The sequence below is a fragment of the Austrofundulus limnaeus genome, unplaced genomic scaffold (genome assembly GCF_001266775.1).
Source record: "Austrofundulus limnaeus strain Quisiro unplaced genomic scaffold, Austrofundulus_limnaeus-1.0 Scaffold0, whole genome shotgun sequence".
In the NCBI taxonomy this organism is placed as follows: Eukaryota; Metazoa; Chordata; class Actinopteri; order Cyprinodontiformes; family Rivulidae; genus Austrofundulus; species Austrofundulus limnaeus.
In genome coordinates this window covers 9466613-9483565 of record NW_013952402.1, presented here as the reverse complement: position 1 = coordinate 9483565, position 16953 = coordinate 9466613, and the positions used below count along the sequence as shown (strand labels likewise).

The following is a 16953-nucleotide window of genomic DNA, read 5'->3' as shown; positions in this document are numbered from 1 at the left end:
TTATGTAGCACTTTTTAAACCCAATTCAGGCCCGGCAATGCAATTTACCGTGTTTCTCATTTACCCACTCATACAGTGGTTCTCTTATATACAGTACATTAATATTCTGTAAACAGCATATTATTATTCATACTCATAAGTCATGCCCATTGTGGGTGTCATAGAGGGCTTCGGTGTCTTGCTCAAGGACATKTCAACAAGCTGCAGGCACTGGGAGTCCAACCCCCAAACCTTCAATTAAACAACAACCTCCCTAACACCGGTTCAAAGCTGCTCCAAACTAACCCAATTAACAGTCCTAAATAATTAAAGTCATTAAAAGATAAAAGAATCACTTGCCAGCAATTTTTTTTCATAACAAAATAGGCGCTTGTATGCAACTTTTAACTCAGTTTGTAGGAAACTTTGAAGTGCAGATTGAAAGAGCTTTTTTAAACACACAGTCATGAAAGTAATGACTTTGGTTAAAAGAGTGCACATTGACCAATTCAATTCACTTAAATTTAATCACAATGAAAACACACTGCATGACTTTTGCTGTTTGTTCYCTCTATCTAAAAGCATTTGTGCTTGGCAAACTGCTTTGCAAACTGAAAAAAAAAAGAGGATCGATTTACACTCACTGCTTCGTGAAGAATGTTAAAATGAATGAATGCTGCATTACATTGCATATATAAGGAAGATGCATCATAGATACAATAAGATGGATAAATATATTTGTTGTGAAGATTCCTTGCCAGTGGACCAAGGAGAAGGAGAGTAAAAAAAAAAGAGCCCACTGACAGTTTGACAAGCTGCGTGTTTTATTATTTAAACATAACAAAAGCTGCTATTCTGTCTGCAGCACYAGTCGTCATGTTTAACTTAGTGCCTGGTTTTCCAAGACGTCACACCTGGAACTTTTCTCTTTCAGGCAAACAACCCCCCACCCCTCCCTTTTCTGTGGACAGGGGGATTCTTGAGGCAGTGCAGACACACATTAACATTTCATCGCACACTAACATGCACATTTTCCTCTCTCAAACTGATTGGAAAGACAACATGTTGGCTCACTCACAGCGGAAGGAAGAAGAACTGTTACGGAGCTAAGCCGTCATTCTGTACAAGGATTGTTTGGAGAAGTCCCCAGAACAATGCTGGTAAAAATTCTGCTGGTGATAGCTATGACGTCCTGTTTTTAGTCATCTTTTCATACTATGCATTAAAATACAATAAAATATGAGAGAGAAAAAAAGAACAAAACCTGCAGCATGAAAAATATACTGTAGATTTATAACAGAAAATAAACAAAGGTGGTATAATTACATGAACACTTACTGTATAACCTAAGTACAAGATTAGCAACTGTGACAAACATTTCAATATGAACACAAGATTTATATCTCATCTTTTAAAAAAACTGAAAAAAGACCAGTTTTAAATCGACTATGATACTTTGTACAGATTAGACAGAATAGAAAATGAATGCTCGGTTCACATGGGAATGTTTTTGGGAATATGTAAAAGCTTTTTCTTCATGTTGTTAACGATTCATGTGAGCTTTACAGCCATGCTCCATGTCTTGTTTCTTGATTTGAAAGTATTTTCATGGCAGTGTTCCACCACCACCTACTGGTCTGGCATAGTTGTTACAGCATTTAGGTTGTTTTTAGGGTTTCCATGTGGATGAAAACATTTGTCAAAATGGTCTTGCCTTCACTAGATTATGTACTGAAGCAATAAATAAAAGTTTTTTGGGGGAAAAAAATAAACATGTTTTTGTAAGAAGAAAGGCCAAAACTGTGCTTTTCCCACCACTCCATTTATGGTTGCCATTTATTAAGGTGTATTTTTAACTAATTGTAAGAGAGAGCATGTAAGTATAAAGAAGGTGACAACAGTCCAGTAAGATGTGCTAAAAGCGGTGATAAACACATCAGTAAGGGCCGATGGTGAAATCTGTCTGTCACATTATTGACTTGTTAAAATTCATAAAGGAGTCCAGAAAGCACCCAGAGTTTACATTACCATCTGCTTTTTGTTTCTTTTATGCTGCCTGCAGAGGTATAATCTAATCTGAATGCAGCATTCATAGTGATGCATATAGCAAGTTTTTTTTATTTATATCTACTTTATTTGATTGTATTTTTAAACAAATGTATTAATTAGAACTCATTTGCTAMAATCAGTACATCACTAAAGATTACTACCATGGCTTCTCACGCCACAAATTAATTTTTATCTGATAAGTTTTTTTCTTTTTTTCCCCCCAAATCATTTTCTTCTCTCGCTCTATTTGATGTGTATCAAGGTTGGAATCTTAGTATTCTGTTATGAGCATTACATTTTTATAAACTCTTCAATGTAAAAACCTCTGCATGGACCTGTTTAGYTAAATTTGCATAGCTGTTTTCCTTTATGCTACACAATGTCACATCTGTATGCTTTTTAATCAGATTTACATTAATGTTAGTAAACATGATTCCCCCACCCTCCACCCCAACCTAAAAGGTCTGCATTGTATTTTAAGTTGAAACTACTTAATAGCTAAAGAGGGTAATTGAGTTCAGGGTTGTGGAAAAATAACAGTAATTTGCACAAATAGGCAGGCTTTAAACTTCTGGCAGTAAAGTGTAGAGCTCAGTATTTATGAATCACCTGTTCATGAAGCAGAGTCCCACAGGCCAACAAGCATACTTGTAAAAATGGAGCACTTCATCTTAAAGGACAGATTTACTCGTGGTTATGTTAGTTGTTCTTAGAAGGAAATCATCTTTAGGAGTTCACTGAGAGTCACGGGATAAATGTTAACTACTTAAAATCATTAGGAAAAAAGGAAATGTTAATTTGAGATGAATATCGGAGCACATGGTGCACACATATATTCTGGTTGGATATATGTAAATGGGCATGCTGATGCCCTCTAAAAGGTCTTCAGGTGTTAGGTCCTCCTGCAGGTGGTTTCGCGCAGCTGACTCAACTCTGAGCATTAAAGCCTGGAGAATAAGTGGGCAGTGGGTCATTTGGCAGAATTTGGACTGGGTTGCAGTAGTTGGTTATTTTCTCATGATCAAGAGCTGGTTTTGTCTATCATATGGAGACAGAAGTGTGTTTAAGATGTTAAGTTTTGTGGTGGTCTGGTTAGTGCTGCACCTCCTCTCTGGAAGAAGCGAGTTCTGTTTTGGGTTAGTTTTTGAGTTTATGTTTTTCCTATATAATAAGATTTATGGACTAAACTAGTCTTTATTTGCTTTTCAGGTTTTTGACTTGGTTTACATTTAAAATCAGTAATCTTGCTTGCTATTTTCCGCTGCATTTCCCTACGTGTGTCTATTTGACCGTTTTAAAGCAAAATATGTGATCCTTACTGTGCTATTAAACCACAAGTAAAAAGTTCACGGAAATTTGTAATCCTACTTTTGTCAGGTTTGTTGTGAGGTGGACCCCAAAATTACTGGTAGACACAAGGGCTTGAATGTAAAAACAAACACTGGGTTATTAAATAACAAAAGAAAAAGCTGATGTGGCAGAAAAGACTATAAATAATKATGAAAACAAGGCTTGGAGCATGAAGTAAGGCAGTGAGTCACTGAGAGACTAGAGACAAATACAACTGAGGATGATTGAGGAATGGAAGCACCTGGGTGATTACAGACTATGGACAAGTGTGAGTGGCAGGCTGGAAAAAACACTAAGGGCCTTTCCCACTCAGTGGCTACACCTTCACCCTACTCACYCCTCATTCCGTTTGTGCGTGCTGSCAGAGGGTTGGCCATWTTAAGTCCCATCCGAAACCAATTATGTACRAGGGTGAGTGGCTTATTAAGCCCTCCACAGCGAGTCAGCATCCAATGCAGACTTGAGCGGCACGTGCAGCACCAAATAGTGGTCGGCATGGAGCACGGGACGTATAAATATTATTTCTGCATATGTTTTGTACATATATTTACTAAATAAACACCTCGCCAACAAATATAATTTCACAAAGGCTATATTTGTTCAGTTCAATTCAAAGACACAGAACTCTGGTCCATATTTTTAAAAAAAGGAAGAAAGGAAAAATAAAAAAAAAAGTAAAAAGTAAATAAATGATTTAAAAGGTGTTAAAAGTGCAATTGTTTTGACAAGTTATCACACTGTGTTTTTTTTACACATAAAGTCATATCTGAAAACTCTCTAAAATGTGGGCCTAATTAAATGTTTTCTTTGGTTTATAAAAAAAAAAGCATCTTATAAACAATCTAACGGAGTTCTTTCTCCAGTATTCAGTCACTGCCAGAGCTTGGACTGCTACCATGGTGATGACAGCTTCCTGTTCCGGTGGTGTGAGGACAGCCCGTCTCAAAAGAGGAGGATTTATAATTAGCCCTTACAGCRTCATCAAGGGGACTCAGTTCAGCTGCGAGGGTGCTTCGCAGCGAGTGTAGTGAGTAAGGAGTAGGGCGAGGGAGTAGCCACTGGATGGGAAAGGCCATAAGAAGCTGACTGAGGATAACATGATACAGGAAACAGAGAAAACTAACAGGAAATGAGAAAATAAGACACAAGAGTACCAAACAGTTGAAAAATACTAGAAAGAACCATAAAACAAGAATCATGACAGTTTTAGTAGTTGTTTTCCATCTGTCTGGACATTAAGGGTGTACCAAAAAATCTATTCCCATCAAAATCGTGATTCTCATTTGTAAAGATTTGGAATCGATTTAAAATATCCAAAATTGATTTAAAAAAATTTAAAATAAAGCAAATCCAGTGGTTGTCAGCCTCCATTTTGTAACTACGTGGGAGGTCCTTACATCACCATGCAGCTGGTTCTGGAATGTACGCATGCATAGAAAGCACCAAAACAAAGAGGACACTACAAAACTGTAGCAAACAGATATTCAACTAACCCGGTCTTCTTTGAATGCAAAGATTTGGGTTCAGTTTGGTTTTTACTGAATGAGTTTGACATGAGCTTCACTGTGTGAAGATGAAGCACTTTAGGAACATGACAAATGGACTCACATTATCAGTTTTGAATGAAAAATCAATTTTGAGGCGAATTGTGGTCCCAAAAATCAGAATCGAATCGTGAGATTGTAAAAGAGTCCCACGCCTACTGGACATACAGTGTTCTCAAAAGTTAACCCAGTTACTTAGTCTTTCCAAGTRACCCTCTAGCAACAGCATACATATCCCCAGAGGTGCACAGACCTCCCACAAGGATTTTGTAATCTAGTAAGAAAATAGGACAAGCAAATCTGAGTTCTGATTTTTGTATTGTTGAAACTCTTCCAACAAGTTGTGCCTAAAAAGAAAAGCAGGAATTTTTTTTAGTACATTGTGAATATAAAGTCATTAATACAATAATCCCCAATTGAGAAGATTAGCATAATAGTAGCCTGGTTTAAATCAGACCCTGTCCTTCACTTTGCTTCGTACAAGGGTCTGGACTTGGTGCATGGAGAATCGATTTCTTGCTGGAGGCGTGGCTTCTGCTGAAGCATGTGTGTGTTGTCGGTATGAAGGCGGCTAAGCTAACAAGCTAACCGGAAATCGCGTGTTCTGTAAACAACCCTACTGAGAGGAGAAAAGTACAGACCCAAATGAGAAATGAGAGCTGCTGGTTTGTCAGACAAATTTAATTTAATTTGGAAGCCTTATCAACACGGTCTGGCTTCATTCACTTCCTCCACTGCCGTTTGCTAAAATAACTAGCAGACACTGTGCAGAACATCAACATCATTCAAAACTCCACCTTCTGTTTGCTGATTGGCCCAAGTAAAATAAACTACAAGCAGACACTGCACAGAAAACTGACGTTCTGTTCTCTGGTTGGTCCGGCTAAAAATCTGCCAGCGAAATCCATCTCAATGGGAGAAGTCCCAAACGGAGCAGTTGAAGGGAAACTAGAACTGAGCAGAGCTACATAGGAAGGCAAGGGCCAGGCTAGTGTAATAGTAATCAAAAAGAAAAAAATAAGTAGGTCCTCTGGATGGGTTCATCTTTAGTGAAACGTTTCATTTCTCGTCCAAGAGACTTCTTACGGGGGACTTTGAGCCCCGCCTGCATTCACTGCATACACATGACACGACACCTAAGAACCACAGCATCCAAACCAATAAGTCAGGTGATGGGGCACATGACCCTCTATGAACAATAGAGATAATCAAGCCTATTGGCAAGCGATGGCCCTCTTTTGCATGTGTCTAACCTGTTTGTCCATGTGGAGGCAGTGCTTTTTAAGGCTGAGTTCACCTGAAACTCATCAGACTGACGAAGTCTCTTGGACGAGAGAYGAAACGTTTCACTAAAGAAGAACCCATCCAGAGGACCTACTTATTTTTTCTTTTTGATTTTTTTTCTACCTGGATTACTGAGATGCATCAGGGCGTAATAGTAATGTTTGTTTTTACTAATACTAAGACTTTATGAAATGAGGAAATGGAAATTAAATGTGTTTAGAAATAAGAAGAAATGTGTTGTCAGTGCTACCCCACATTTGTCATGTTCTTCTCAGACCTGACTGTGCTGTGAAAAGTATGTCTATACAGATAAAAGTGAGGGACGCAGACAGACAGATAATATGAGTGTGTGTGTGAATGTATGTGTCTGCTGCTGGGAAATACCCACCAGTGAACTAATGGTTCCTTTCAAACCATCCACCGATCTTCTTTTTAAATTGTGCCCGGTACTCCTCAGAATGAGGCATGATATTGCTTAAAATGTAATTTACTGTAGTAATAAATTAGAAAGCACAAGATAAAAATCCTGAGTGAGAGTTGATGTCTTGAGGACTGAGTTGAGCTTTTTCCAACAGCTGCCATTAAGATGGAGACAGCAGATAATTTCTCTCACTGCTTACGTTTGTGACTGGAAGTGACATCCCTTTCTTTAAGAAGGCTCTTCCAAAGCCAGGATTCTCGACACCCATTTATACACACTGTGACTGAACAAACTCTGTGTGTGTGTGTCGTGTTCTGGAGTTGTTTATTTATAGACACAAGTACTGCAGACCAGGTGATGTGCAGGAATTTACAGTCAGTGTGTGTAAGCCCAGTCCAGGCCAGAGGCGATTGCTCTAAGACTGCAAGGGAAGCTCAGCTTCCCCTAAAATGTAAAAATAAATAAATAAATAAATAAATAAGTGATCAAATATATACTGTTGTGTGTACATGTCATTGACTGCGCTACAACGCACTCAGCTGCTGTTCAGAATCAGCTTCTTAGCACTGGTAACGACACGACTTTCCTCTCCCTCATTCCCGCAGCTTCACAGTGCTTTAACAGTGTGGACGCTGAGCTTCCAAAGAGTTCATTAGCAATGCAAAGACTGCAGAGAAACGAGACAAGTCATTGGATAAATGCTGGACTTTGTCCCGCCCATGGGCACTCAGCATCTCTGGGAGTCTATGGGGCTGTGGGCTGGCTCGGACGCTCAGCTTCCGCATGATGATTGGATGATCTGTCTGAGGCTGAATCCCTTTTTGATTGACAGCGAAATGAGTGAATCAGCGATCTTTTGGTGCAAACATTACGTGGGAGCAGTTTTTACTTTAATTTCTGTTTTGAGTTGAACTGGAGAATTTATTAATCCTTTTAGCAGCATCTTTGTTAAAAACGACTAGCGACAAATCGAGCTTCTATTTCTGGTGGTTGTTCTGTAGCTGCTTATGTTTGGAGACGGAGTTATATCACTCTTTCTGACTAAAAACGCTGCAGGATTTCTCAAATATGCATGAATGAGTCAAAGCAAGGCTTTGGGCATGTTTTTTTATGAGAGTATAACATTATAACATGACATAAAACTCAAACAAGTTGATTTTACATGATATTGCCCCTTTAAAGAAATTGTTTAATTTGTGTGAGTCACTGTTTGAGGAGTTGATTTTTTTGTTTAGTTTTATTATTTGGTTTATTATTGTTTGAAATTAATATTTTTTGTATAGGAGCAGATATAAGATCTTTTTCTTCTGCTGCTTTTCATTTTATTTTATTTGTATATTTTTGTTGTATGTAATGTTTTGTTTTTTAAAATGAAATGAATAAATACTATAAACTAAAAAAAAGGATCTATGACAGGGTCACAGATCATTTTCTTGAAAAGGAACGGAAGGTAGAATTTATAAACTGACACATTTTATTATGTCGGCTGAAACTGAGCTTCCTCTTCTTTAAAAACCAGCATCCGCCACTAGTCCAAGCTGATGTGCATCATACAGCAGAATGTCAAACATCATTTATCCTGAGAATTCCTTTCTAAAACATGTAGCCCTGTCATCTCTGTCTGCTGTTTTAACAACAGAATCCACTAGATTATTTAAGAAATTCCACTTCGCATTGACCTTTGCACAGATATAAATACACTCAGAGTCAGTATTTTACAATGTATTATAGTTTAGATAAATGTATGCCTTCTTCTGGTTCTTTGATATACACTTGATCAAAATAGTGTTCATATGTTTCATCTGTGCTCTATAGTCATTTCGGTCTCCGGTAACATTGTATGTTGAGGACATTTCAATTTAACAACCTAAAATACCAACGAAACTAATTTATGAAAACACCTGGAGAATAAAAGTCAACAAAAAAAGCAGTTTTAAAGGACTAAAAGTCTAGGGGTGAACAGTGACCTTGAAAACTGGAAAAAATGATAAAGCGTACATTTACAAATTTCAGAAAGGAACAYTGGTGTTGGTGCTTTTGTTGGGACATCATCATCCTGCGACAAAAGTAATCGCTGCTAACGCTGCTGAATTAGTGTTCAAAATCTAAATTCAAAATGTGTWCATTGAAAACAATTTGGATGGTAGCTGTGGTCCTGTTGTTTGAAGTGCAGCTTGGACACCGGCTGCAACTGCAGGTTTGATGTCTTGTAGGGAAGCATTAGCTGCATTAACGGCATTAACAGGGTTAACAGCATTAGTAGTGTTGCCAGAGTTAGTAATATTACCAGCGTTAACAGCCTTAGCATTTGCTTTTGTCGCAGGATGATGACAYCATAACAAAAGCCGCACACCAACAGCAAAGGCTTGGTTCTATTCCGAAACACTTAAGTGTAAATTTCAACATTTAGTCACATTTACATTTAAAATTTACATTTAGATTTACATGAACTAAATAATCAAAATGTGTTAGTGACTTTTTTTTTACATTTTATTTTAAACTTGGTGACCCAGAGGAAACAGCTACGAATGTATTGAGAAACATGGTGCCCGAATTTGTTCATGTGCATAAATTAGTAATTTAGCAGGTTACGTTGATTAGTATCAAGTATATATTCTGCTCAAAAAATAAAGTAAAACAACCATTAGCAGACATAACTGTAAATCAGAAACATCCCATACATTACATATTATCAGGTTAAATCAAACTTAAATACAAAGATTTTATCTTAGTGTCTATTTTAGGAGAGTAAGGGATTAAAATGATAGTTATGCAGAAGATATTTTTCATATTCATTGACACTTTTTCATGTGAGTGTCTCATTTATATTTATAATAAATTCCTCTCTCTTATATCTCCTGAAAAGTTTTTAAAATAAATAATGTTCCAGACATATGTTTATAAAGTAAACTGACATATAAACTATTTGCAATGTATTATACTCAGTAGTAATTTCTCCTTTGTTAATTGCACTTCAGTATTTTGTGCAATTCTTRTCAACTTAGTGTATAAAACAAAGAATATAGGTTAAGAATAACAGTCAGAGTCACAATAACAGGRTTTATATTGTTCCAAGTGGTGAATAAAAAATAGTTTTTATTGTTGCACAGCTTCATGTGGCACCATACTGAATGATATTTGGATATGCTGGAAAGGTCCTCAATATACCCTGGTATTTTGATCCTGTAAGATTTTTTTTTCTGCAAAAGGTTATTGTCTCTGTTTCTTGTTTCCAGACAAACAATTTTTTTGTCTGCAGACCCTTGACGCTGCTCTCTCATTTTGCTGCTGCTCTACTGTTATCGCATTTCCACTTTGTTTCCCACTCCTACCTTCTTCCTCCTCTTTCTTCTCCAGCCAGAGTCTCCACAAGTGCTGCCATGCAAAAATAATACGACATGGATTTGATGGCAAAGGAMCTTTTTTTTTTCCTGAAGGGTCTCGGGAGCAATTTTAGGCGCCATGTAAAATCTTCCCTCGTTTGCCAATCCTGGCCGAGCCAAACCCCAAATGAGACCATAGCTTCACACTTAAGTGTCTGTATCTAGGAACCAAACAAAATGTATTGATTGGTGGAGCTTGCTCGGGGCATTACGCTGCCTGGGAGACAGTGCGACTTGAGATGCATGTGTAACTTATTTTGAAGAATTTTATTCTCCAGGGAAAAAGCAGGCAAAGATGAAAGACGAAGGGTGGAAAAATCCATGTGAATTCCTTGGAGGAAATTTCAGTCATGCAAATGAAACAATGAAAACACATTAAGCCAACTCTGGCAATATTTGGACGCATTTGCAACTTTGTCTAATCTTTATATTCGTATAACTTTAAATGCACACAGTGTTGCACGGATTTAGTTGTTTTCCTTAAAATGGACCACAGTTTAACACAGATACAGTAGTTTGATTTATCTTATGTATTACTTCTATGTCTGCACTTTCATTTGTGAATTTTATGTGAATAGTAGTTTTATAAAGGACTCTTTAGTTGCATTTCCTGCACCAGTATAAATACCTGGGAACTGTTCTTGATGACAGACTGACCTATGGCATGCATGGACTCACTCTGTAAGAAGGCTCATCCGAATGTGTTTCTATCACTCTTAATGTGGATTCCCTCATGAAAATGTTTTATTCATATTTTATTGATTCATTTTTACCTTTTAAATTCATCTGTTGATTTGGACTTTTAACATGAAAGCATAGAAACAAACTCTTAAGAATTGTCAGGATGTGAAACAAAATTGCTGACGCAGTCCTACACAAGGAGAGGTCACTGAAAAAGACTGGAGGGAAGAAAAAGASAACTACTAGAGAGGAAAATATATCCTCGTTGCAGTCAGACATGAAGCTGGCGGAGGACCACAGTCGATGAGAGGCAGCCAGCAGGAGAGGCTGGGCTGTCTGACCCACAGACAGCTGGACGCAGGCGAGGCTGAGCACTTGTCCTGGAGAATCGTCCGTTCGTATGGCGACAGTGCTGAGTGACGCGAGATTGACAGTGACGGGTCGGGTGGACACACTCTCCAGAGACCACAGGTTCAAAGGGTGACAGCCGTACATGAAGTAGGGGGAACTTGTTTATCCGCAAAAGAAGAAAGTGGTTGAAGAAAAGTAGGGCGATGTGGTGGCACAACAAAAGTTTGAGCTGTTGTTCTGTGTCCCAGAAAGTCCATATTAATGCAGCCGACTCAAGAAGAAGTACTAAAAGGGTTGCTTTGTGTAACAAAAGAGAAGTGTCTGTTGTGATTGAGGTGGGACAGAGACATCCGTGGGAGTCTATGAAAATGTTAGTGYAGGCCATAAACATGAAGTGCTGAGGCAAGCAGCATGATGCCCACACAGAGGGGAGTGGATAACATGAACTTTAGATTCCACAACATGAGGTGCGTCAGTCTACAAAAACAGCTAAGGAACAGAAACGACTCTTCTCACAAGCGTCTATTGGATAATTTAGCGTGAACGGATGTAACTGAATCTATGAATTCTAACAAAATAAGAAGAATCCTGTTTCCTGATACACACTCTGTATCCAACGACGTCTTTGTATTAGTCAGATCTAGAGGGTAATCAAAAGGAAGTGTCTAATTTCTGGACTGGGTCTGAATTTTTAAAAACATTAGTAATTTTATCATTTAGTCAATCCACACGTCATTTGAAACACTTTGTTCAAGGGGTTGCATAGAATTTCTCTTAATTATTTCTCTTATTTTGGTCAAAGGTAAAATGTTTGGTTTGAGGTAAAATCCTCCAACAAAGTCTATATCTTCACATTTGACCTTTCGTACTTTAGCTGTAAAATGATGGACAGAGTTTTGTACACAGTAAAAGAAAAAAAAAACTTTTCTAATTCCTACACAAACAGGTCCCTCATCTTGGGGTAATTAATTACTTATGCATATGACTTAGGAGATGAGGGCATGTAATTCAAATCAACTGAGGATACATCCTCCTTCAGAGGTGCATCCACAGATCAAATTACATTGCTTGATTGGAGGCTGAGCCTCTATGCTTAATATTACCTGCATGACTTTGATGATGCTGAGTTCTTTGTGCTTTTGAGATTGGAGGRTTTAGTTTGGATTTCTTGTGTTGCTGTTCTTTGTGTTTACTTTTGTCTATCTTCAGATACAGTACAGTATGTGTATATAAATCTTAACTGCAGTCTGGCATTGTGCTTCCATGCCCTGTACGGTTCTTTCCATGTCACACACCAGCTTTTTCAGGAAAAAAGTTTGATTATTATTATTTTACAAGCAATTAAATCATTTCATTTTCATTTGAGCTCCTCATGTTGCTCTGCATTCTTGGGTCCATCTCCATTACAGTCCTTGACAATGATAGCCATTAAAGACCTTCACCCTTAATCGTCCCTGTGGCAGCCGGATTCCTCGGTAMGTTCATGCGTAACGACGTGCGTTCAAGTAAAGACAGTCATCCTATGAGACAGGACCACTGACCCTGTTAAACTATAAACACGTCTCTGCACATGTAGACAATTACGTCACTCGTTCCACGTGTGAGTCATGTTAAAAGCGAGAGGTTTGGGCCAATGAGCTGGTGGATGAGCAGGATAATACGCACAAAAACAAAACAAAACAAAAAAAAACAGACACACAGTCGCCACTGGGAAGGGGAATATTTTATCCCACAGGAGTTGTCTCATCTCCCTGTGGGTACTTGTTGCCACAGTAACTGGCGCTGCTTGTTCGGTCAGTTTGGCTAGTTCGTGGAACTTGAGAGGGGTCAACGCAGTCCACTCAACTTCGCAGCAATAAAATCACTGACCTCGCCTCCTCCACACTTCATATCCCGCTCACATGAGAGCCCAAGAGAACCTCGGCACTCATGCATTCATTCATGCCAAGGTCACATACTGTATTGGTTTGCACACAACTCCAGGAAGCATCAAAACCGACTCACAATGTATTCAAACTTCAAACTTGGCCTTTCAGATACAGTGGGATATTTTGTTCCAACTCACTCAGACTCTGACCTACATTCATTTATCCTAATTAAAACTGCAATGAAGCTCAAAAAAGAAAGAAAAAAATGTTTTCACCCAGCAGACAGGGCATCACCACATCCCACCTTTTAATTATTATTCCACCCAAACGCACATTTTGAACTAGTTCCCATTTCCTGCCTCACCTAAACACACATTTTTCCTCATAACACACTAGCTTACAAACTTTCACAATGTGTGTAATCCACCATCTGTCCTGTCCTTTTGCAGTCTCTTCTCTTTACTCTTATCAGGCTGACTGTTCAAACAGCCAGTCGGACGGACCACCTACTCACCCACTGTTTGAGCCCTCGAAGCCGGAGCTTTTGACATGAGAGGAAGCAGAGGCAGTAAACCTTGACATTCAGCCCACTCGGGGTCTCGCAGCACACTTTGCTGTACTGGGAGAACTCGCAACGGTGGATGGGCAGCGTGTTAGATCAGATTAGATCCTACTGTGACAGCRAAAGATCCCGAAAGACCCCTGATCTTTGACACCAAGGCAACAGATTTCAGCGTGCRCGTGTGAGCTCTGGGTGTCTGTGGAAACTCACTCTTGACAGTGGCGGTCCTGGTGCAGTTGTAGAGAATAGCCAGCTCTCCAAACACCTTCCCGGGCCCCATGGTGCAGAGCTTCAGGCCCTCCTTTGTCACCTCCACCTTCCCGTCTGAAACGTGAATAGAAATAGAATTCAGCCACGATGCAGTTCAGTTTCTACCCCATTTATTTATGTTTTTATTCAGGTTCATAACTGTGCAAGTTTGTCACTACATTCAGTTTGTGCAGCAAACAAAGTTTCAGGGAACTGAATGTTAAGTGTCTGAAGGTTTCTGGCTTCTAAAGTCACTCGTTTAAACTCTCATCAAAGTTAAATCCAGCAATCTTTGCTTAAAAGTGTCGTAAGATAACCTCACCTCTTTTTATTTTTTTAAAGATGTTTCCCTTTTCATCCAAGGGTGCTTTCTTAATTCAAATTGAAACCTGTGTGCTCACATATATGAAGGTTCAAATCGGTTTGGAAATTTCAGGAGGATTAGGTTTAAATCTGATTTGTATGTTCTGGGAAATAAAAAYCAGAGAATTTATACTCCCCCAAAAATTACTGTTTTAGTCTCATTAAAAACTAAAATACAGTTTCATTTAATGGTTGGATTTATGCTAATGCAGAGATAAATGTTGTTTTACCACATCTGCATAGGTGTTAAGTACAACCAGGGCTGGCCCTGGTCAATTTGGTGTCCTAGGCAAGCTTTCAGGTGGCACCCTCTTTGCAGTTTTCTAAATCTCGTCACTATACATTCTTATACTAAATTAAATAGTTTTATCTTTGGTTGAAATTAGTTGTCCAGTTGTCCAGTTAAAAYATTTAACAATATAATTCATTTGAAACAGAATACCAGAAGTCCACCTCATAAACGTCATCACCTGCTGACAGCAACGAGGAACTGTTCATGTTAACGAGCAGCGGTGGAGTGAAGCAGCTCTATGGGGGTCCAGGAGTATTCTCTCTCAGAAGGTTTTGCAAAGATCTACTCAAAATTAGGCATTGCCCAGTTATTTGATGAGCATTACTAAATTTTTGGGATTAATAAAACAAAATAACATCAGTATTTTATGAAGGTAGAACACTGAAAACCAGACTTTAACCTGAACTTTATCTGAGATCAGAACTGAGACTTCTATTAACTTTTTGTTTTCTACAGTATTTACAAACTGAACACCATTAGTGGCTTGAATGCATAATATGATACTTTTAGCATAAACTATCCTCTGCACTATATAACACCTGATGTAGTAACAAAGCAGGACAAGCTACCTTCATTAACTTGAGTAAACAGTGATTATTCTACATACTAAATCAACAATACTATGATATACAGTTATTAAATATTTTTTGTCCCACATTTGTGGAGGCCTTAGCATTTGTCTATACTGCCTGCCACAGGCTGGCCCTGGGTACAACACATACATTTTCATCTGCCTGCACTATATAAAGACATGCGATTAGAATATTGCTGGTGAATATTGAGGAAACAATATCAGTTGTGATAAACCCACAATGCTCTGTTCTTTTTCACAGCACTCCTAACACTTTCCATGTGCTTCAGCATCTCGTTTTTACACACAATGTTAGCACCATTAAAAGCTTCTCACTTATGTGACAGGAAGTCCACACCACTTCATATCTCTAATGGAACTTGTTCTGTATCATAAYGCAGAGGATTGTTTAGAGAAATAATAACCCTCTCCTTAAAAAAAATAATCCACATGCATGTGTTCGCTGCTGGTAGCTGGCACAATGCCAGCATGAAAAGAATGACACTTGAATCTGTCTAGACTGAACTTGTGCACAATGATGTACAAGCAGCCTGAAGAATCGTAACTCCAGCCTAAAGAGAGCAAATCCATTTATTTCTCCTCACACCGTAAGGGGCTCATTACCCCTGTGACTCGTTTGGTGGTTTCTGTCGCTGCACTTAGACAAGCCTCATCAAGGATGTATGTTTTCTGGAAGCTCGGGATTCCAGCAGCACTCTAACGGATTCGCCGAGCAAAAACAAAAAACATTAGAATCTGCCGAAAAGCAGCTGARGAAAAACAGCCATTGAGAAAAGTGAGTGGCTACCACACAAGAGCGGTTTAACGTGTTATCTTGTTAAAAGGTCATGACCTCCTAAGACATGAAGCCTCCAAAAAAAAACCCCACATATTTTCAGGACTTTTCTGCACAAGGATTTTTTTTCCTTTTCATTGTTCTGGAACTTTTTGTTTTTTTACCATCATCCACAACATATTACCATCATCACCCAGCATGAGACTGTACACTGAAAGAAACTCCTCAGCTCTGTAAGTGTGTCACCATGCCCTCCTGCAGCTCTTACTTTTCCTGTTGACATTTCTATTTTCTACCAAAAATTCCTGTAACAGAGATGGGTGGAAATAGTAAAATCTGAAAAATAAACAACTTTTAAAAGGATGTGAGCATATTTACAACAATGCAAGAAGTCTGCAACTGTTACAAGGTAACAAAATTTATTGTTTCTTGTTTAAAAAATAGTCCGTCAACTTTATTGTGTTGCTCCGTTTCGTCAACATTGTTGTTTTATCTGATTCAGCGTGCGCAGGATCTGGGTTTTACACAAAGCAGATCACCTAAAAAATCCTTTTGAGATATATAAAGTATTTTGTRCTACTTTACAGCTAGACCTAGCATTCCTTGAAAGAATCTATGTTTCTCAGCATATTTCATGTTTGCAAACTAAGAACATCTTATGATGAGAAAGAGCACTATTTGCTCAAACCATGCAGTGTTGCAAGAACTGTTATTGCTAAGAGTAAGGGTGAAGAAATTTATAGTTATTAGAGTTTAGTACTGATGTTAAAAGCACAACACTATATTTTTGGGTTTTCCTTTTTATAATGTTTACTCTATTATGTGTTGATTGATATAGATTAGTTGCATGTCCGAAATATCCATAACAACACATATTTAACCTTTGTGAGAACAGTAGGTGAGAATTTTGYATGAATGCCTGTGAYTCAGCCGTAGGTCAGTAGAGGGCGAACGCGGGCATTGAAGACTCTGTATAAATGGATCAACTTCCTGTTTTGCCGGCAGTGTGTGGTTGTCAGCTCCAGTGACAATAAACCCTCACTCCAGAATTCTGGTTTTGTATGGTTTTATTCCGTCTAACAATCATAATATTTAACAGTGGTGGTTTTCTATTGACTTCAGTCTTTGAACACGAATATTTCTTACAAGGATATTCAACATTTTTCAGTCTGGGACACCCTAACTGATGGAGACGGAATATATATATATA

General features: G+C 38.4%; 1 protein-coding gene across 2 annotated transcripts in view; it reads right to left on the bottom strand.

Annotated features, from left to right (window-relative positions):
• Positions 1-16953, bottom strand: part of LOC106513507 (protein kinase cGMP-dependent 1) — a 117589-nt gene that overhangs the window by 54819 nt on the left and 45817 nt on the right. For both annotated transcript variants that reach the window (XM_014002387.1, XM_014002378.1), the window contains exon 3: positions 13683-13796. In XM_014002387.1, the coding sequence (XP_013857841.1) occupies positions 13683-13796 (114 nt within the window). The remainder of the gene's footprint in view (positions 1-13682; positions 13797-16953) is intronic.